This window comes from Coturnix japonica, chromosome 2, assembly GCF_054131305.1.
Source record: "Coturnix japonica strain WE chromosome 2, WE-NBRP24, whole genome shotgun sequence".
In the NCBI taxonomy this organism is placed as follows: Eukaryota; Metazoa; Chordata; class Aves; order Galliformes; family Phasianidae; genus Coturnix; species Coturnix japonica.
Window position 1 is genome coordinate 127,400,799 of NC_140664.1, and position 15,871 is coordinate 127,416,669.

A 15,871-nucleotide genomic window follows, 5' to 3' on the forward strand; every position below is an offset into this window, starting at 1 on the left:
AAAACATGCTAGCTAGAAATGAGAAAGTCCATATTACTAACTCAATTCAACAGACTTTTGAAATCTAACAGTAAAACTACAATTTGAAAAGTCATGCTAACCACAAAGTTCAGAAATACACAGCAAACACAGAAAATATAGAGTATACAGAAAATATACAGAAATTATAAAATATAGGTTATTTTAGCTCATTTACTTTTATTAGTTAAATAGTTCTTCACTCCTTGGGTCTTGGCCAACAGAAGCTGTAAAAGCCATGGCACTTCTCTTTTAGTTAACAGGAAACAATGTCAAAGCCTTTGCAAAAATGATCTTCTGTAAATATGTTGCACACACTGAACGCAAGGAAAGACTGCTGCTGGGGACTACACAACCGTTTGGTTTGGGAACGCGAGTAGCATCTGTGTTTCAGAAATCAATCCACTGCCATTCTTATCCTACTGCAAACTGCCATGCTTAATATAACGGCACTGGACACAAGGACATACACTACACCCATAAATCTCAAAGTATATGAGAAATGCACTGGTGCCTTACCTTTTCTTAGTTGTATACTGAGCCTCTTCCCTATCTTTTTGGTGTTATACCCACTGTTTGCAGTGGAGGTGAGAACTTTCTGAGGTGACGGTACCAGGCCCGGAGGTGGTTTCCCTGATGAATTCACACTATGAGGTAGCTGTGAGTAGGACTCAGTCTGATCAGACTGGTTACCCGCTCTAGACATTCTTTGTAACGTGTGAAGTCCAGAATTGTGAATATTTTTGCTGTCATTATACTGGGAATCGGGGCTGAACCGATTGGAGTAGTACATGTTCTTCTCGCTTTGGGACAATTGTTCGTACTGTTCTTTATTTGCTGCAGGGACCACATGGAACCAAATGAATGGCGTACGCATGGCTTGGCGAAACATATGCTGTGCTCTAGGTTTCAAAATGAACAGAAAATTAGCAAATTAGGACTGGCAGACTACAACACATTATAAGCATAATTACTGATGTTAATTAAGCAACATGAGCTGACAGACACATAGCAGAAATTCAGGCTATAGCAGAAGAATAAAACCTGAATCTGTTCATTAGTTTTTTTGTCTGCCTTCTGCTAAGGTTTACTGCCATAGGGTAACACAATGGTTAAATATGCTTAAAAACTAACATTCCAAATACTTAGAAAAGCAAAAATTTTAACCACAATCTTGAAAGGCAGATTGTTCTATGGCAGAATTACAACGTACTTTTTTGCTTTGAACCTCGATAATTGTTTCTTCAGATACAGTAATCGCACTGACGACAGAATTACTGGAATGAAAATTACACTTTATACATAGAGTAGGTCATAAACAGACATTGGGCATTAGGTCACAATGCTGAACACACAAAATCAAAAAGTCTCCTCAGGCTTAAATTTTGATTCAGAATCTTTGAGCGTGTGGAGACAAAGTGCTTTTCACCATGTGGTAAAGGGGTCATGTTCCAATAAAGGATAAAGACATGAAGAAAGTATTTCAAGTGAACATTAAAGTACAGGGCAATCAGCCTAAATGATTTTCTTCTGGCTCTCAACATATGTAAACTTTTAGAACAACATTGTCATCTTTAAAATCAGACATTTCTGCATATATCTTTTCTGCTTTCTCCTTTAATTATTTGTGTGTGACATACAAACTGATTTCAGTGTTTAAAGTCTTTCTCATTCACCATGTCAGGATTCTACCAGCTTCAGACTTCCACCATGCAAAAAATGTATCATGTCTTAAACTTCTCTAGAAAGTTTGTCTATAAAGTCCCTTTAGTTTCCACACATGAGATTACAATTATTTTTAAGATGTTAAAAAATTCAGCCTCTCTGATCTTTGTATACAATGAACATGATGTAAAAGCAAAAATCACATGGGAACTTTATGGTAAACAGTTTATCAGTGCAAAAGGGTAAAGTCTGTAACATTCAAAACCACAGCAAAAATAATCAAATAGGAACTGTGTATATTGTAATGACAAGAGTAATCTTGAATTTTTATATTATAGCTATGTTGGACAAAATAAAGTTTAGATCTTTTATTGCCCCAAACTACTGCATGGTGCAGTGCTAACAAATTAAATAACAAAATGTATCATGCAGTATCTAAACTTACTGTTCAAATCTCCTATTCCGAAGGTCTCCATCGTTAATCCTGACGATACAATCATTCTCACAAAAAAGATTTTCTTGTTCAGCTTTTCCACCTTTCTCCAGCCGCTTTACTAGTAGCCCCAGGGTTCTGGAACATTAAGATTATAAGTGATTACAGTTCCAGCAGTTTGCAGTATACAGCATCATACTGACTTAACATTTTATCATATTCATTATAGAAACTAAATTTTAAAACATCTTCATCTGAGAGAAGGATACCAGCTTTTCAAAGAATTTACAAGCATTACCTGAATTCATGAAACAAAGACCCTAGGTGAAACCAGCATGTCATTTAAGAGTATAAGAAGAGCAGTGAGTATGATGACATCAGAACTATTCTTGCAAAAGGCATAGATATCTGAAGAGAAGAACTTGACACCAAGAAGTTCTACATCTTTTCTAATGGTTAACTGAAGCTGAACAAGTTCAACTTAAAATTTGAATTTCTGAATTAGCAGAGGGTATAACAGCCATTCATTACTGCTCCTGTGCAAGTGAAATATGGGGTCATCTCATGCATTTATTGTAAGCTTTAATTTTTCTTGCACAACAGCAAAGAGGAAACTAAAAATAAAAACGTAAATGTCACTTTTAATTCACTCTATTATCTTAGATGAACTGGATCAGTAATAACTGGAAACAATTACCATTTGATAGCTTCTGTGCAATGAGTTGACCACCTCTGCCTTAGTGCTTATGTACTGTGTCATCTTGCTGACATTCAGAGAGAGAAAATACAAATAAATGTTCAGCTTGAAATTATGAAATGGATCCCGAAGAGGGAATTTCTGAAGTATTGGTAGGGCTGTCTGAAAAGTCAGTGATATTTCAATATATGAAGTGTTGTTTTGAAGAAGAATTAAATCTTCAGGATGATTCTTGCATCAACACTGAATTGTGGTTTGTTTGTTTGTTTGTTTGTTTTAAATATCAGCTTCATAGTGAAATTGCAAAGACTGTGTTAGAGGGTCAAATTCAGAGCATCCAAGGTAACTCTTAGCTGCATGACAGGAATTGCAAGATCACAATATGCCTTTTAGAACAAAACTTGCAATAAACATAGCACTGTAGGTTCACACGTACCTCAAAGAAAATGAGTAGTCAGTGATGATTAAATGGACTCCTCATGATTCAAAAGTTAGATGTGCACTTGAGCACTTCATCAAATGGGTCAGAATAGAAAAAAATAGCTTTAACTTTGTCTTCCAATTTAAATTCTTCATTTCTCAAGATACTACCAACATATGCAAGACATTTATTTTACAGAACAGTCATGCTTTCTCTTGTACAAGCCAGATGAAGGAGTAAGAGAAACAATTTTTTAGTATTTCCACTTTGGAACCTTCTAGAGACATTAAGGCATGTTGCTGAAAGGATCTGTACATGTAAACAGACTCTGAGAAAAACAACATAAATCATTTTGACAACACAAATCATCAAACTAAGTCTGAATTAGACACTAACATTTAGCTGGTACTATTCTGCCTTCAGATGATACGGTGTATTTTACAAACATCTACCATAATGCATGCCTAATCTTCAACCTGAGCAGCTCCCATCAGCAGCAAACCTTCACCACTCCCATCTGGTTCCCAATGGACCGCTTGGGTGCAGTCACCGATGCTGTGACAGGGCTTGGCTTCAGTTCAGCTGTCACAATTAGCAATCTGTTTCTTTGCAGTAACAACGGCAAACACAATGACCAGATACATTCTATCCAGGTAAAGTATTATTCCTATAGAATCTGAGCATTTCAGAAAATGTTTGGAAAACAAAATAGATACTGGTATGTATCTAGTCCTATCCTTCTCCATTCCACCTAGATATGCTCTGGCTTTGCAGATTCCTTCCAACAACCCTGCATCTCCTCTAAGAATAACAAAATAAAGAAGTAAAAAGTGTTTTCCAAAGCAAAAACCTAGATAGTAGTCACCTAGATAGCAAAACACTTCACTTTTTGGATTTAATCTGAGAAGTACTGCTGAGATGGTTTTAAGTTTTTACTGTCTCCCATTCCCACAAATAGTTCGTAACAGTGTGCATGAAATAAAAAATCTTAGAGTCCATAGCAATCAAACAGTAGCTAAATGATTATGTTGTGTTGTAGTAATTGTGCTAAAATTTGTTGATTTGTTGAGGAATTATCAAAGGAAGTAAAGCACAGAAGAAAATTTTAAAATATTTGTCCCTCTTTACTTGTATTCATTCCTATAAGCCTTGAGTACAATCTCAGGCTATGTTTGTAACCATTAATTCTAGAAAACAAAACTTAAAGAATTATGTATTTAGTTTCAGAAAGAACTACCATAATATTTATGAATGTCAATGATAAAAATATTTCCATTTCTCTAAGAAAAAGACAAACACCTGTATGACTTCAGTACATTTGTTTTATCAGACTTGCAGCTTTCATATATTTCAAACTGATGTTCAGAAAACAAATTTGCTAAATTTTCACATGTAAACTGTTGAATTTCTCTGAGTAGACAATGCGAGTAGAGCCCACAATGTGAAGTTACTGGAGATGTATTCTAACAGGGGAAGAGCAATCAAATATCAAAAGTGAGAAGATTACACTTGAGAGAAAAGCACAACGATATTTGAGGGAGGAGAGGGAAGGGCTGTGTCTGCTCTTCCTTTCCTCTCACTTCGTGCCCAACAACAGTTCCACGTGGGTATGCCCACTACAGTGCCCACAGAATTCATAATTTGGAAGTTACACAACAGCATACATAGTAAGTGTAAAAGACCCTTTGTTTTATGGCTATAGATCAGAAATCTCAAGATATTAACATGAACATATATTTACATAAACTACAATACTCAAAGTTAACACTATGGTGATTATTTGCTATGTAAAATGCTATGATTACTTCACTGCAACATCTGCACGTACTTACAAATACAAGGCAATTGGCCTATTAATGGCTTTTGCATAGCATTTTTCTAGAAAAATAACTTTCTACTAATTTGCATTCTGAAGTAATATTAATAAATTATTAATGCAAGGCACATCTTTATGTATGGTTTCTCATTTCTTAAATTAAATTCACCTACCTCCATCCTTGAATCTAGTAGAAATCATACTAATCTTAAACCAATGGTAACGTAACACATAAGCGAGCTGCCAGTCAAAATTGCAAATAATCTCATTAAACAAAGGCTATGAGTTCTCCTAATGCAAGATTGCACATCTCAGATGTAACATATGGTGCTCACGTGGGATTTTCTTTCTAACAAATGTTACAGCTAGCCTAACTCAGGCACATAAAGCTGAGGACACCCAAGGCTGGATGAAGGCCTACCTCAAATTTGAAACCAGGATCTTCACAACGCCTAACTTCTCTTTTATTTATTTTTTTAAGAGACATATGGAACAAAGTTCCTTTCAGATATTATTCTGTAAATGATTTATGCACGTGGTTTAGGAGAGTAAATTGTCCTAGAACTTGTAGAAAATGGACACACCTGAAAATTTTAGTAACAAAATTTTGTACATTATTTTTTCAGCATATTATTGTCTGATGTTTGAATTTTAGTCTAAAAAAGGCATTACAGGAACTCATGTTTGATATTGCAGCAGGTGCAGATAAATTGAATGGATCTGATATGGTAAACAAAACTAATTGGATTTTTTCCCTGCCACATGGTACCAGCATTAACTCCAATAAGTTGAGAAGTAGCTCTATCGCAGTTTCAGTATTATCTTTCCTATGTTAGGAGAGCATACAATTTTTGAAATGCTGTAAATAATCTAGTCTAAAATACTGAAATCAGTATAGATATATATAAATTCTTATGTATGTTTGAACACAACAGTGTATGCAATGCATAAAATATATGTACGCATTTGTATTTGCTTAATCTTTTCAGTTAAAGTCAGTAAATATGTTCTGCAATGTAAGCTGTGGAGTTAAATGTATGAATATCTGTACTCTGCAAACACATAGCAAGGCTGCAACCCTACAGGAACAACAATTTGGTGGAAATTTGGTAGCTGGGCTATTTTATGCTAGCATTAACTGATATGGGAACAGAACAGAAACAGTATCAAAGTACAGAGATCTATCTTAGTATTTGTTTTAAATACATAATTGGGAAAGTAAACAGCTTAGATTATATTAGCATTTGCACCACTGTATTTCCACAAGGTTCATTACTCTAATTATACAATTAAAATAAACTCAGCTACATGAGTTAACATTTTGATTCTAAATACAAATTACAACCAATGATAAAACTAGAAATAAGTGGCAAGTGTTTTATTGGCATTTAAATTGCCTGAGTTTTTCTGAGTAGTTCTTTGAAACTGTGAACTCCCCACATGCCACCCAGCTGTATGGAAATGATGATAATTTGTCATAATAAAAACTGACAGTGTATATACACGAGAGTAATAAAAATATGATTTTGAACATCCAGAAGACGATTCAGCCATCAATGCCCATTGCATGTACAAGCTGAAGTTATTTACCTATTACCTACAAACTAACTAATATAATCAAATCAGACAGAACAGAAAATAACCTATTTAGATGTCTATGTAAAGTCACCAGCATGAAAAGGCAAAAACTCAATTAAGGGACAAAAATAATGATTGATTTAAAAGCAGTTGTGTAGCAGCTTCCCACAAACCACGCAACATTGAGAGACCTCTGAGATGCACTACGGGAACACCAGTATGGTGCAAATTTCCTAAGAGTGGAAGGTCTGAGTCAGCAAACCGGCTTGTTTGTTCAAGTTAAATTATCGTGGCTGATCAATGCTAAATTGCACATAAACTTCTTTGCACAACATTTACGTCACTGAGCTACTGCAGGGCACTAAAATAACTTTATCAGCTTTCAGGCCTGAACTCCTGAATCAATTTCCAATCTTTGGCAACCACTCCTCAACATCTCAGCTTGAATATTCTTCAAATTAAGTTTATGTAACTTTTAAAAGGATGAGATCACACAAAGAGAGCCTTGAATTCAGCTAAAGGAGTGAAGGAATTTACATTTACTCCACAGGAATCTTTTCCCAATGGCTACTTTTGAGACTTAAAAGGCTGGAAATGAAGAAGAAGTTAATACATACTGACTAGACGATCAAATACAATAGGACTGTTAGAAAGACACCTTTAAGGTGGTATGAAGGGATCTCAGTGTACACAATAGCCATAAGATGTGACTTTTCTTTGTGTCTTGAGAAGAAGAACCAAAGTTTTACAGTGAAATACAAACTCATTCATAAGCTCTAGAAAATAAATGGCACTTCTACTAAAAGCACAAAAATAAGAGAACTACAGAACAGAAGAATGTGTAACAATTTTCTAGGATAGGGATTTTATATGTATCATTTTAAATAGATTTTGTTTTTCCCTAATTAATAAAATTTGTTAACTTTGTGATTTAAACTGACAAGAAAAATCACCCTCCTATTTTTCCCATCATCCTCAGACTTCCATAACGTTCTTAATCTGTGTTTTCAGGTTATATATCCTAAACGCCCTAAGTATTTCTAGCTGCCAGGTTCCAGAAGTAGAGTTTATCTTGGATTCCCTGGCATGTTTTGATAGCAAGGACAGCAGGCAAAGCCTCACAGAATTAGTGCTCTGCACCAAAATAACGTCTGATACTTATTAATGGTAGTGCTTTCCTAGGATTTCCAAGCGAATATCCAAATCCTTTTCTATTCTATTTTAATAACATAGACTTTACAGTAGTCCTGGGACTATGGAGCTTTCCCCACTGTTATTCACAGAGATTTCTGATGTTATTTCATATATGCCTTGTGTCAGCTGAACCTCCTTTCACAGAAAGATATGGTAAAAGTTCAGGAACTGTATGGATCCTGAGAAGATTTCGAAGATTCTTAAAAGTAGAAAAGGCAATCTAATGGTAAATTAGGATATAATCATTATTAAACTTGCAAAACCTGAGTGCTTTGTTGCTGATCACCTATTTCTTCTGTAGTTTTGCACAGACTGAAAACTTTCTTTCCCTTTATGCTTCTCTCTCATTCTTCTCATACTTTTCCTCTCTGTTCTCTTTACCTAAACACTTTAGTGTTCACTACTTTCTCTCTGCATTCATTTTCATGCCTCCTATTATGATTACCATCTCATCTGTACCATTTAAAAAATGTGCAAGCAGATTTTGTAAACAAAACTTTTATCTCAACAAATTTCAAGCCATAAGGTGATGAATATGTATACCCCTTCTCCCTTTTGACAAGGTGAACAAACTGTTACCTAAAGCATATGATCAAAAGGGCCAATAAAGGACAGATGGATTTGTAGAGGTAGAAACAGACAGATAATAAGCAAATGAAAGTATGATCATGTCTGTATAAATCCACAGTACTTTTCCCAGAGAATAACTGAGAGTTTAATTTTCATTAAGAAATAAAACCTCTTTTTTTTTTTCCAGTAGAAATAATCAGTAGCATCTAAGCATACATAAAGAAGGCCTCACAAATTTTGTTCAAGATCAAAAGTCAATACAGAAGACAGATTTTACTCCAAATCCAAGCCTTCCACAAAAGAGACAAATGTTTTCTCAAAATAAGGAAAGAGCATAGATGTGAAACATTTCTTTTTCTACATGCTTACTTTCTTTTTGGTGGGAGAAAGCCCCTACTGACTACATATGAGAAAGGGGAAAATCAATGTGCTTTTACGCTTTATGAGTTTATCACTGCTTATTTATGGAACATTTTCAAAATGCAATGGAAGGAACAGGAAGAAAAGAATTGAAAGTACAGGATAACTGCAACTGAACATCAAATAAATGAAAAACATGATGGGCAAACGGAATAGGCTATACACTAAGCTACACGATATATCCGATTTTTTCTTTGTGAACATTGTTTAAGGTCTTTATTGACTTTAGTTTTGTATATTTATGTTTTTATTGAGAAGAACTATTGCCCAAATAAGTTTGCTCAGTGTAGCACATAGCAGTGCTTTGCAATCAAGGAAGGGACAGTCGGGTGCTGGAGCAAGCAGTAAGTGGGCAGAAGAGCATTGGATCTTCCTCCAAATCTACAATTACATGGAAAGCACGGGGAAAGTGCTTTGTAAGCAGTAAGGTCCTCTCCAACCCTGGCTGATCCCCCACTCTCTGAGGCCACGGACACAAGTGTCTCTATCCACCAGCTTTTTCAGCTCAGAGTAAATGCAGCTCTCTATAGCAGCAGATACCCCTGTCCCCAAATGAAGGAGGACGCAGTAGACAGCTGCAGGGAGAAAGAAACAGTCAAGGTAGGTCAGAGCACTGCTGATTCTGCAACAAAATAAAATTTGCTGCCATCGGTGACAATTTTTTTTTTCAACATACATAAAAGCTTTGAATCCACCACTAATTACTAAGACAGCAAAGCTATTTTTCTCAGACTGTAAGTGTTTTGATTAAAGACCCTAAATGCTAAATCTCTACCAAAGCAAGCATTAGAGGTGCTGCACACTGTTTACTATTATAATCCCCTCAATTATTTTTTTAAAGTAGATGATTTTCTATGCACTTAAAAAACCATCCCAGCTGTAGTAAGTCCAGCTTCTGAGTTAATCGAATCACATTAATCTTCTCCACAAACAAAACGTTTCAACTTTTCTTGCTATGTACTTTTAACACCAACAGATGGGACAACACCAAATATCACAAGAATAATGATTGTTTTTCCTTCCACTCTTATCAAGTGCAGATGCAGGAAGCCTCTGTTTTAGAACTGATATTTCAGAACATGTAGCTATAAAGCGTCAGTGGGGAAATGCTGCCTAAATATCCACCTGAACTAAAGAAGCAGATTATAATTTATAAGGGCCCGAAGGGAAACATCCTAATACCTCAGTTTACCATGGGATCACATTACAATCCTGCAATTCCAACTTATTTTAAGTAGAACATTTACATTATAGGATACAGTCAGTAAACTTACATTTTTTCCTTTCTTAATCATTGAGGATTCCTTTTAAGAAACATTCAATACTCCACATAAACCAAATGCACACAATATAAGAATTAACATAACTAAGACAAAACAGCAAGTTATGATTCAATTAAAATCCTACACGATACATTACCTTCCACCTCGGGCACTGAAAGGCACTACATGGATTCCCAAAGGCCCACCGTCGTTGGAGACTTCTACGAGCTTTACCATATCACTGTGAGACAACGATGAATGAGGGAATATGAACATGTACCGTGAATGAACCAAAAAACCCCACAAACATACACAGAAAACAAAAACATTCCAAAAATTACATCATGGTGATGAAAGCATCATTGAATGCTACATACCTGAACAGTAATCTGATGGCATGAAAAGAAATCAATCATCAAAAATAGTTTCATTAATAAAACAAGTGAATATTAAAGCAACTGATACCTTGCTGTATCAAAATAAGCATAATCATCACATGCATATTGTTCTATTTCATATCAAAAAGTGAGTTTTAACTGTTTGCACTGCCAAACAGAAATATCTTAAGTGCCACAGACAAAAACCTAAATCTGATCATAACAGTAGCATGCTTTGTTTGTTTATTTTAGGGAGACCCAACTCCAAGCATTAATATTTGTCTTAACAAAACTACTCCTTAATTAAACAAAGATTGTTAAATTTGTAACTCTTTACATTCTTCTGTTTTTACAACTAATTTTCTAGCTTTATTGTGTTGCCACTTCTTTTATTGAAAGCTTCCTGTATCTATAGAAGTATAAAAGAATAAAAGTTTCCCCTTTAAGATGTATCTATAACATTCCCAAAAAACCACATGTGCTCCTGAAGCAACCATCCATTTTGTTTTCAGTTTTACCTTCTATCAGCCAAAGGTATAAATGAAAGAGGGAAGCACAAGTTCAGGAAAAGTATCTGCAAAGATTCTGGAAATAAATTTGGACCAAACCTACTGATGATTTTGAAACGTGCACACAGCTGGAAAGGTGGAGCACAGCCTGTAGACCCTGAAGAGTTATAAATACCCAGATGAGAAAATAATGCACAAAGGCCAAACCTCTCCATAAATCTGGATGTGTCAGATCTGATTGAAAGCCACAATCTAAATTTGTGACTTATGGCTCTCTCCAGCATTACATACCTTTTCCATGTTTCCTGGCAATGTAAATATATATGTGTATAATGCATACACACATCTTTGAGAAGCTTGTTTCTCTTAAGCATACAAATCAAATTTAATCAAGAAATGGAGCAAAGACCAAGACCAATGCCCTCTGATAGCAGTAAAAGATTTTGTGTTTCCTTCAATGGGCTCTTGATCATATGGTGGTGCACCACAAAAACTTTGCGCTCTGAGAATAACCAGATCACACATTGTTAGGAAGTCAACAAAAATTCTGTAACCCAGTGTGTTTCATATTTTATTTTATTTTATTTTTTTTAATTTTACGGTAAGATTTATGCTTGTTTTACACTATGTTTTGTATCTGGTTTTAGCCGTTTTTTAAAATGAGACAATGGAAATTCTCTGTTAGCATTGTTTAGCCCTAGAAAGTATTGAAACTGTGGGAGAGCTGAGAGACAGCAGCCAAAAAAAGTATTATTCTTCAGCTTTGGACAAGCATTTTAGGATTGATCATATTACAGCACTTGGCAATGTTTCCTGTCCCAGTTTATGTATCAGCTAATTTGGGTTGTTTTTTTCTCACTGTACAGTAAGGCTACATTTTCATTAACTTTCATGCAAAGCAGCCTACAGGAATCAAGCAATGTCTCCCTGTTTACCTTCCCTGAAGACCTTCTAAAATACATCTATTACAGCTGGTGTACTTATAGCCCCCTATATTCAACTTTCTTTCTGACTTTCCTATTATAGTTTAAAAAATAAAAATAGAAAACTGAAAGAAGAAAACAAAATTCATGTGATCCCCCTGGAACTGTCCTAGGCAGAAGAACAGCCTAAACAAAAGTCCAGTTCTCACAGCCAGACTACACTATTTAACTTGATCTACTGCTTGAGCCAGTATCTTTCCTTATTTTCTAATACATACATTTAATGCCTACACATTCATTTTTCTTCTACTGTTTTTCTTCCAGAATTACATTCCAAATTCAAATCTTAAGCTCTGTAAAATGAAAAGAAATGGCCCCTTCCTTAGAGATACTGTTTCAATTCTGCTTCTCACAGATTTTCTCATAAGTTTGCGCCAAGAACTTCAAACAAACTTACAAGGAAGTATGATATCAAAACAGAAAAGAAAGAGGCCATGTATGATGCAAGGCCAATGAGTTAATTAAAAGTAGCACCAAAAGTATTAAATCTGACAGAAGTTCTATAAATTCTATTGAACAAGCAGTTTTTGAACTTACAGGAGATTCTGTAAATGGAATGAAGTAAATTCAGCAGGTATTGTTTAATAGATGTCACCATTTGACTACGCAACTTCTGTGACCCTACATGCCTTCCAAGCGGACTGTTAACAGTTCACAGGTAATAAGATTTCCCCCCCCTGAAATTCCTGTCCATTAATTTATTTGCACTACCACTGACCCAATTCCTTCCACCAAGTTTTCAGAGTTCCATCAAATAAGTGTCTTCTTTGAGGCAGAAAATCAGCACTTAGCATCAGCACTTAGAAACGCTAAGGGTCCAATGTTTATCCTTGACAGAGGATTTTTTAAGCTTCTTAAAAACTGCCTTAAAAGGGTGTGTGAAATAAATTGTTTAAAAACAAAACTATACATGACCTAAAAAAGGCTGTCCCGATTTCTTAAAAGCAGCTCCTGAGGTTTTTGCAAGTCTATGATCAGCCTCAAAACTCATCATTAAAACAAAGTGTTCTGCCAGTAACTTACTCAAGGGAAAAATTGGTATTGTTCTCCAAGCCAGTGTCTGCATGTCCAACAGGCTCGACTCTGCTGTTGTCCTCCTCTGTTCGATCTTCATCCTAGGTATTAAATAGGATAAAATCTCATTAATCTATGTTTAATAGTTTTGTTTATTGTAATAATGACAATATCCCATTTTCAAATTATGGCTGCTACCAAAGTTGAAGTGGAAATATATGCTTCTGCAAGTGAAATAAAGCCTTTTTATTTGCTGCTTGAAATCACTTTCATCACTGTATGCTTTTCTGTAATAACAGTCAGCTTTATATCTTAACTTTCCAATATGTATAGAAGCTACAGAAGCTATCACAGGCAATATCTGTTTGGAAGGCACGTGAGCTTGAACAGAAAGACAGCTGCCAGCCAGCAGTGTGAGTGCAAACTCTCTCAGAGTTCTTTCTGGGCTGGTCAGTAAAAATCCAGCTGAAGTCATGAGACAGCTCACCAAGTCTCACTTGCAAAAACAATAGACACAATTGTGGCTTGTGTAGTTTGTTGAACTACCAATACATCTTTAAACATTTTATCACAGGACTTTATTCATGGCATGCCATGAATGGCTGACATCAGAGAGTTACACAAGGCTCTAATGATAACAACTGGTTTTATTTTTAATTAGACTTTCCAAAAAGCATATGCATTATTCACCCAACACAACTTTAACGTCAAGGTTGGGAATGCTGTACTTTCAAATTAGATCAGGGTAATACAAGGACCACCAGTAAGATGATCTACAACCCTTTTTACACCTATGTTGCTCATTAAAAGCTTAAGGATTTAATTACTTGTGCGATCAACCCAAAAATAATTAACGTGAGCAGAAGGAATCAAACACAGATTTAGATTCTAAAGTCAGTGCCATTGAGTAAGAAAAACAAGTGCTAAGTTTTGAGTTCAGCACACAGAGACAGACAATATATTAAATTATTGAAGAGACATTTAAGAACAGCAGAGACACTTGGTAATGTCCAACTGACATTTCCACTGAGAGTCTGCCAAAGCAGGAGGCTGAATGTATCAGGCTTCCATGAGCTGTAGCTATGCCTTTGTGCATCCTGGAGAGAAGAGCACTGCATGAAGCCAAGCTACTTGAAGATTGATGATCCTGTGTTTTAAGAGGCTTTAATGTGTACTTCTTCATCATCCATATCTGCTAAGTAGTAGGCAAATAATGCATTTCAAAGGTTAACCAGCATCTTGAACCTGCCTAGAACTGCATTATGAACGCAAACAACAACTCAAAATAAAATATATTCCATATAGAAAAAGTTGCTTATAAGCCCACTGTAAACGATAACCTGAACATTATGAAAAATGTCATTAGTTATGCTTACATTTCTGTTTAGTAGCTTCAGATGAAGCTCTGTATGTACAACCAAGTACAAGGAACGAAGACTAAAAATAAATATTCATATATCCATTTCAATTATAAGGTTAAATGCAGTTTGCAAAAAATACACAGAAAGGAAAATCTGAACATTACAGTTGTTTCCCTTTAAAAAGAGGTGTTACACCCTGTTTCATAAATCCTTGTCATGGGTTTCTCGTTTCAAAATGAGGGGCACAGGTGATTACAGAGACCTATTTAAGTATTTATATTGCACTGGACTATAATCTGTAAGTTTAAATTCAGAGTTCATGAAAAAATACCTAGTAAAAGGTCATCCCAAATGGTATTTTGTTAATGCAGCATTTGGGACAATTTTCCATGCCAGCTATCAAGCAAACATACAATAAGTATCCAAGAAGAGACTGGAATAGCACTCTACCTATTAGTATATACACCTCCACTAAGAACCATAACAAAAGCTTTTATGTTGTGTTATTTGGGCAAACACATCTATGTAGTTAAAAGAGCAGCATCATTCATATAGCACTCCATGGGTCCTATGCATTAGCAACCTTCAGTCTCCTATGTGATTCCCTTGATAGTCAGTAAAAAATTTCCCCTTGTCCTCTACAGTTTTCAGGGCACTTATTTGGACTTCCCCTCGGCAGACTAGCTTTTGAAGTCCCCCTGGATTATGTCCCCTGTGCACAGCACTAGCTAAAGCCTTGTGGAAATCTTTCTTCCTAGTCTTGTGTCCTCACTCTCACTCCCAGAATCTCCCCATGTCAGTTCATACCCAAGCCTCTCCACCTGCAGCATATCCCATTTTCCTTCTACCAGTTCCACCCTGTACTGCAGAGATTCCTTCTGCCATCCTCATGCCCAGCCTGGGGTGCAGCCACGACCAGCTCACCTGCCCACAGCCTGACCATAACTTTCAAAATTAGGACGTGACACATCCAAATCTGCTAACCAAAAGCTAAGTTAAACAGACACTAACTGGCAAAAACACTTCTAGCTTTGTGTCTTTCTTATCGAGAACTATAAACACAGTCAGTTTGGGACCAGACTCACTGTCATTTATCCAAGCAATTATAAAAAAGCAGCTCTTATACGTCTGTGTCTGGCTCTTCCCGGACAGCAGACAGATCTGTATCAACAGCATCTGTGTGCCCGTAAATAGGTGCTTAGAGGAGGAATCACAACCTTAACTACAGCACTGCCATAAGGAACAGACGTACCATGTATCTTTTTAAAAATCCTCTCTATTACAGTAATCACACACTCTTTTCTGCTGAAAATAACACAGATTTTGATTTACACTGAAGTGAATGGAGGGAAAATTGGACACCTACAGAGAGATTTGACTTAAAATTTTGATTTACTATGGAAAGTAACTGGCTGTGAAAATCTCTGCATCCAGCAATTATTTCTTTATTTGGAAAGTAGGTTTGTTCTGAAAGGCAAGTTCTACCTGTACGCACTGTTGTGAGGGAAGCCAAGAAGAAGACACTGAGAACAGCAAGACAGTTCTGAGAGCCT

At 35.9% G+C, this 15,871-nt stretch overlaps 1 protein-coding gene across 34 annotated transcripts in view; it reads right to left on the reverse strand.

Annotated features, from left to right (window-relative positions):
* PARD3 (par-3 family cell polarity regulator) overlaps positions 1-15,871 on the reverse strand; it is a 424,727-nt gene that overhangs the window by 204,407 nt on the left and 204,449 nt on the right. For all 34 annotated transcript variants that reach the window (XR_014943142.1, XR_014943141.1, XR_014943139.1 and 31 more), the window contains 4 exons: positions 12,967-13,058; positions 10,232-10,315; positions 2,129-2,254; positions 538-920 (listed from right to left, as the gene is read on the reverse strand). Coding sequence is in view for 30 of the 34 variants with exons in the window: in XM_085538903.1 (XP_085395029.1) it covers positions 538-920; positions 2,129-2,254; positions 10,232-10,315; positions 12,967-13,058 (685 nt within the window). In the remaining 4 variants the exon portion in view is untranslated. The remainder of the gene's footprint in view (positions 1-537; positions 921-2,128; positions 2,255-10,231; positions 10,316-12,966; positions 13,059-15,871) is intronic.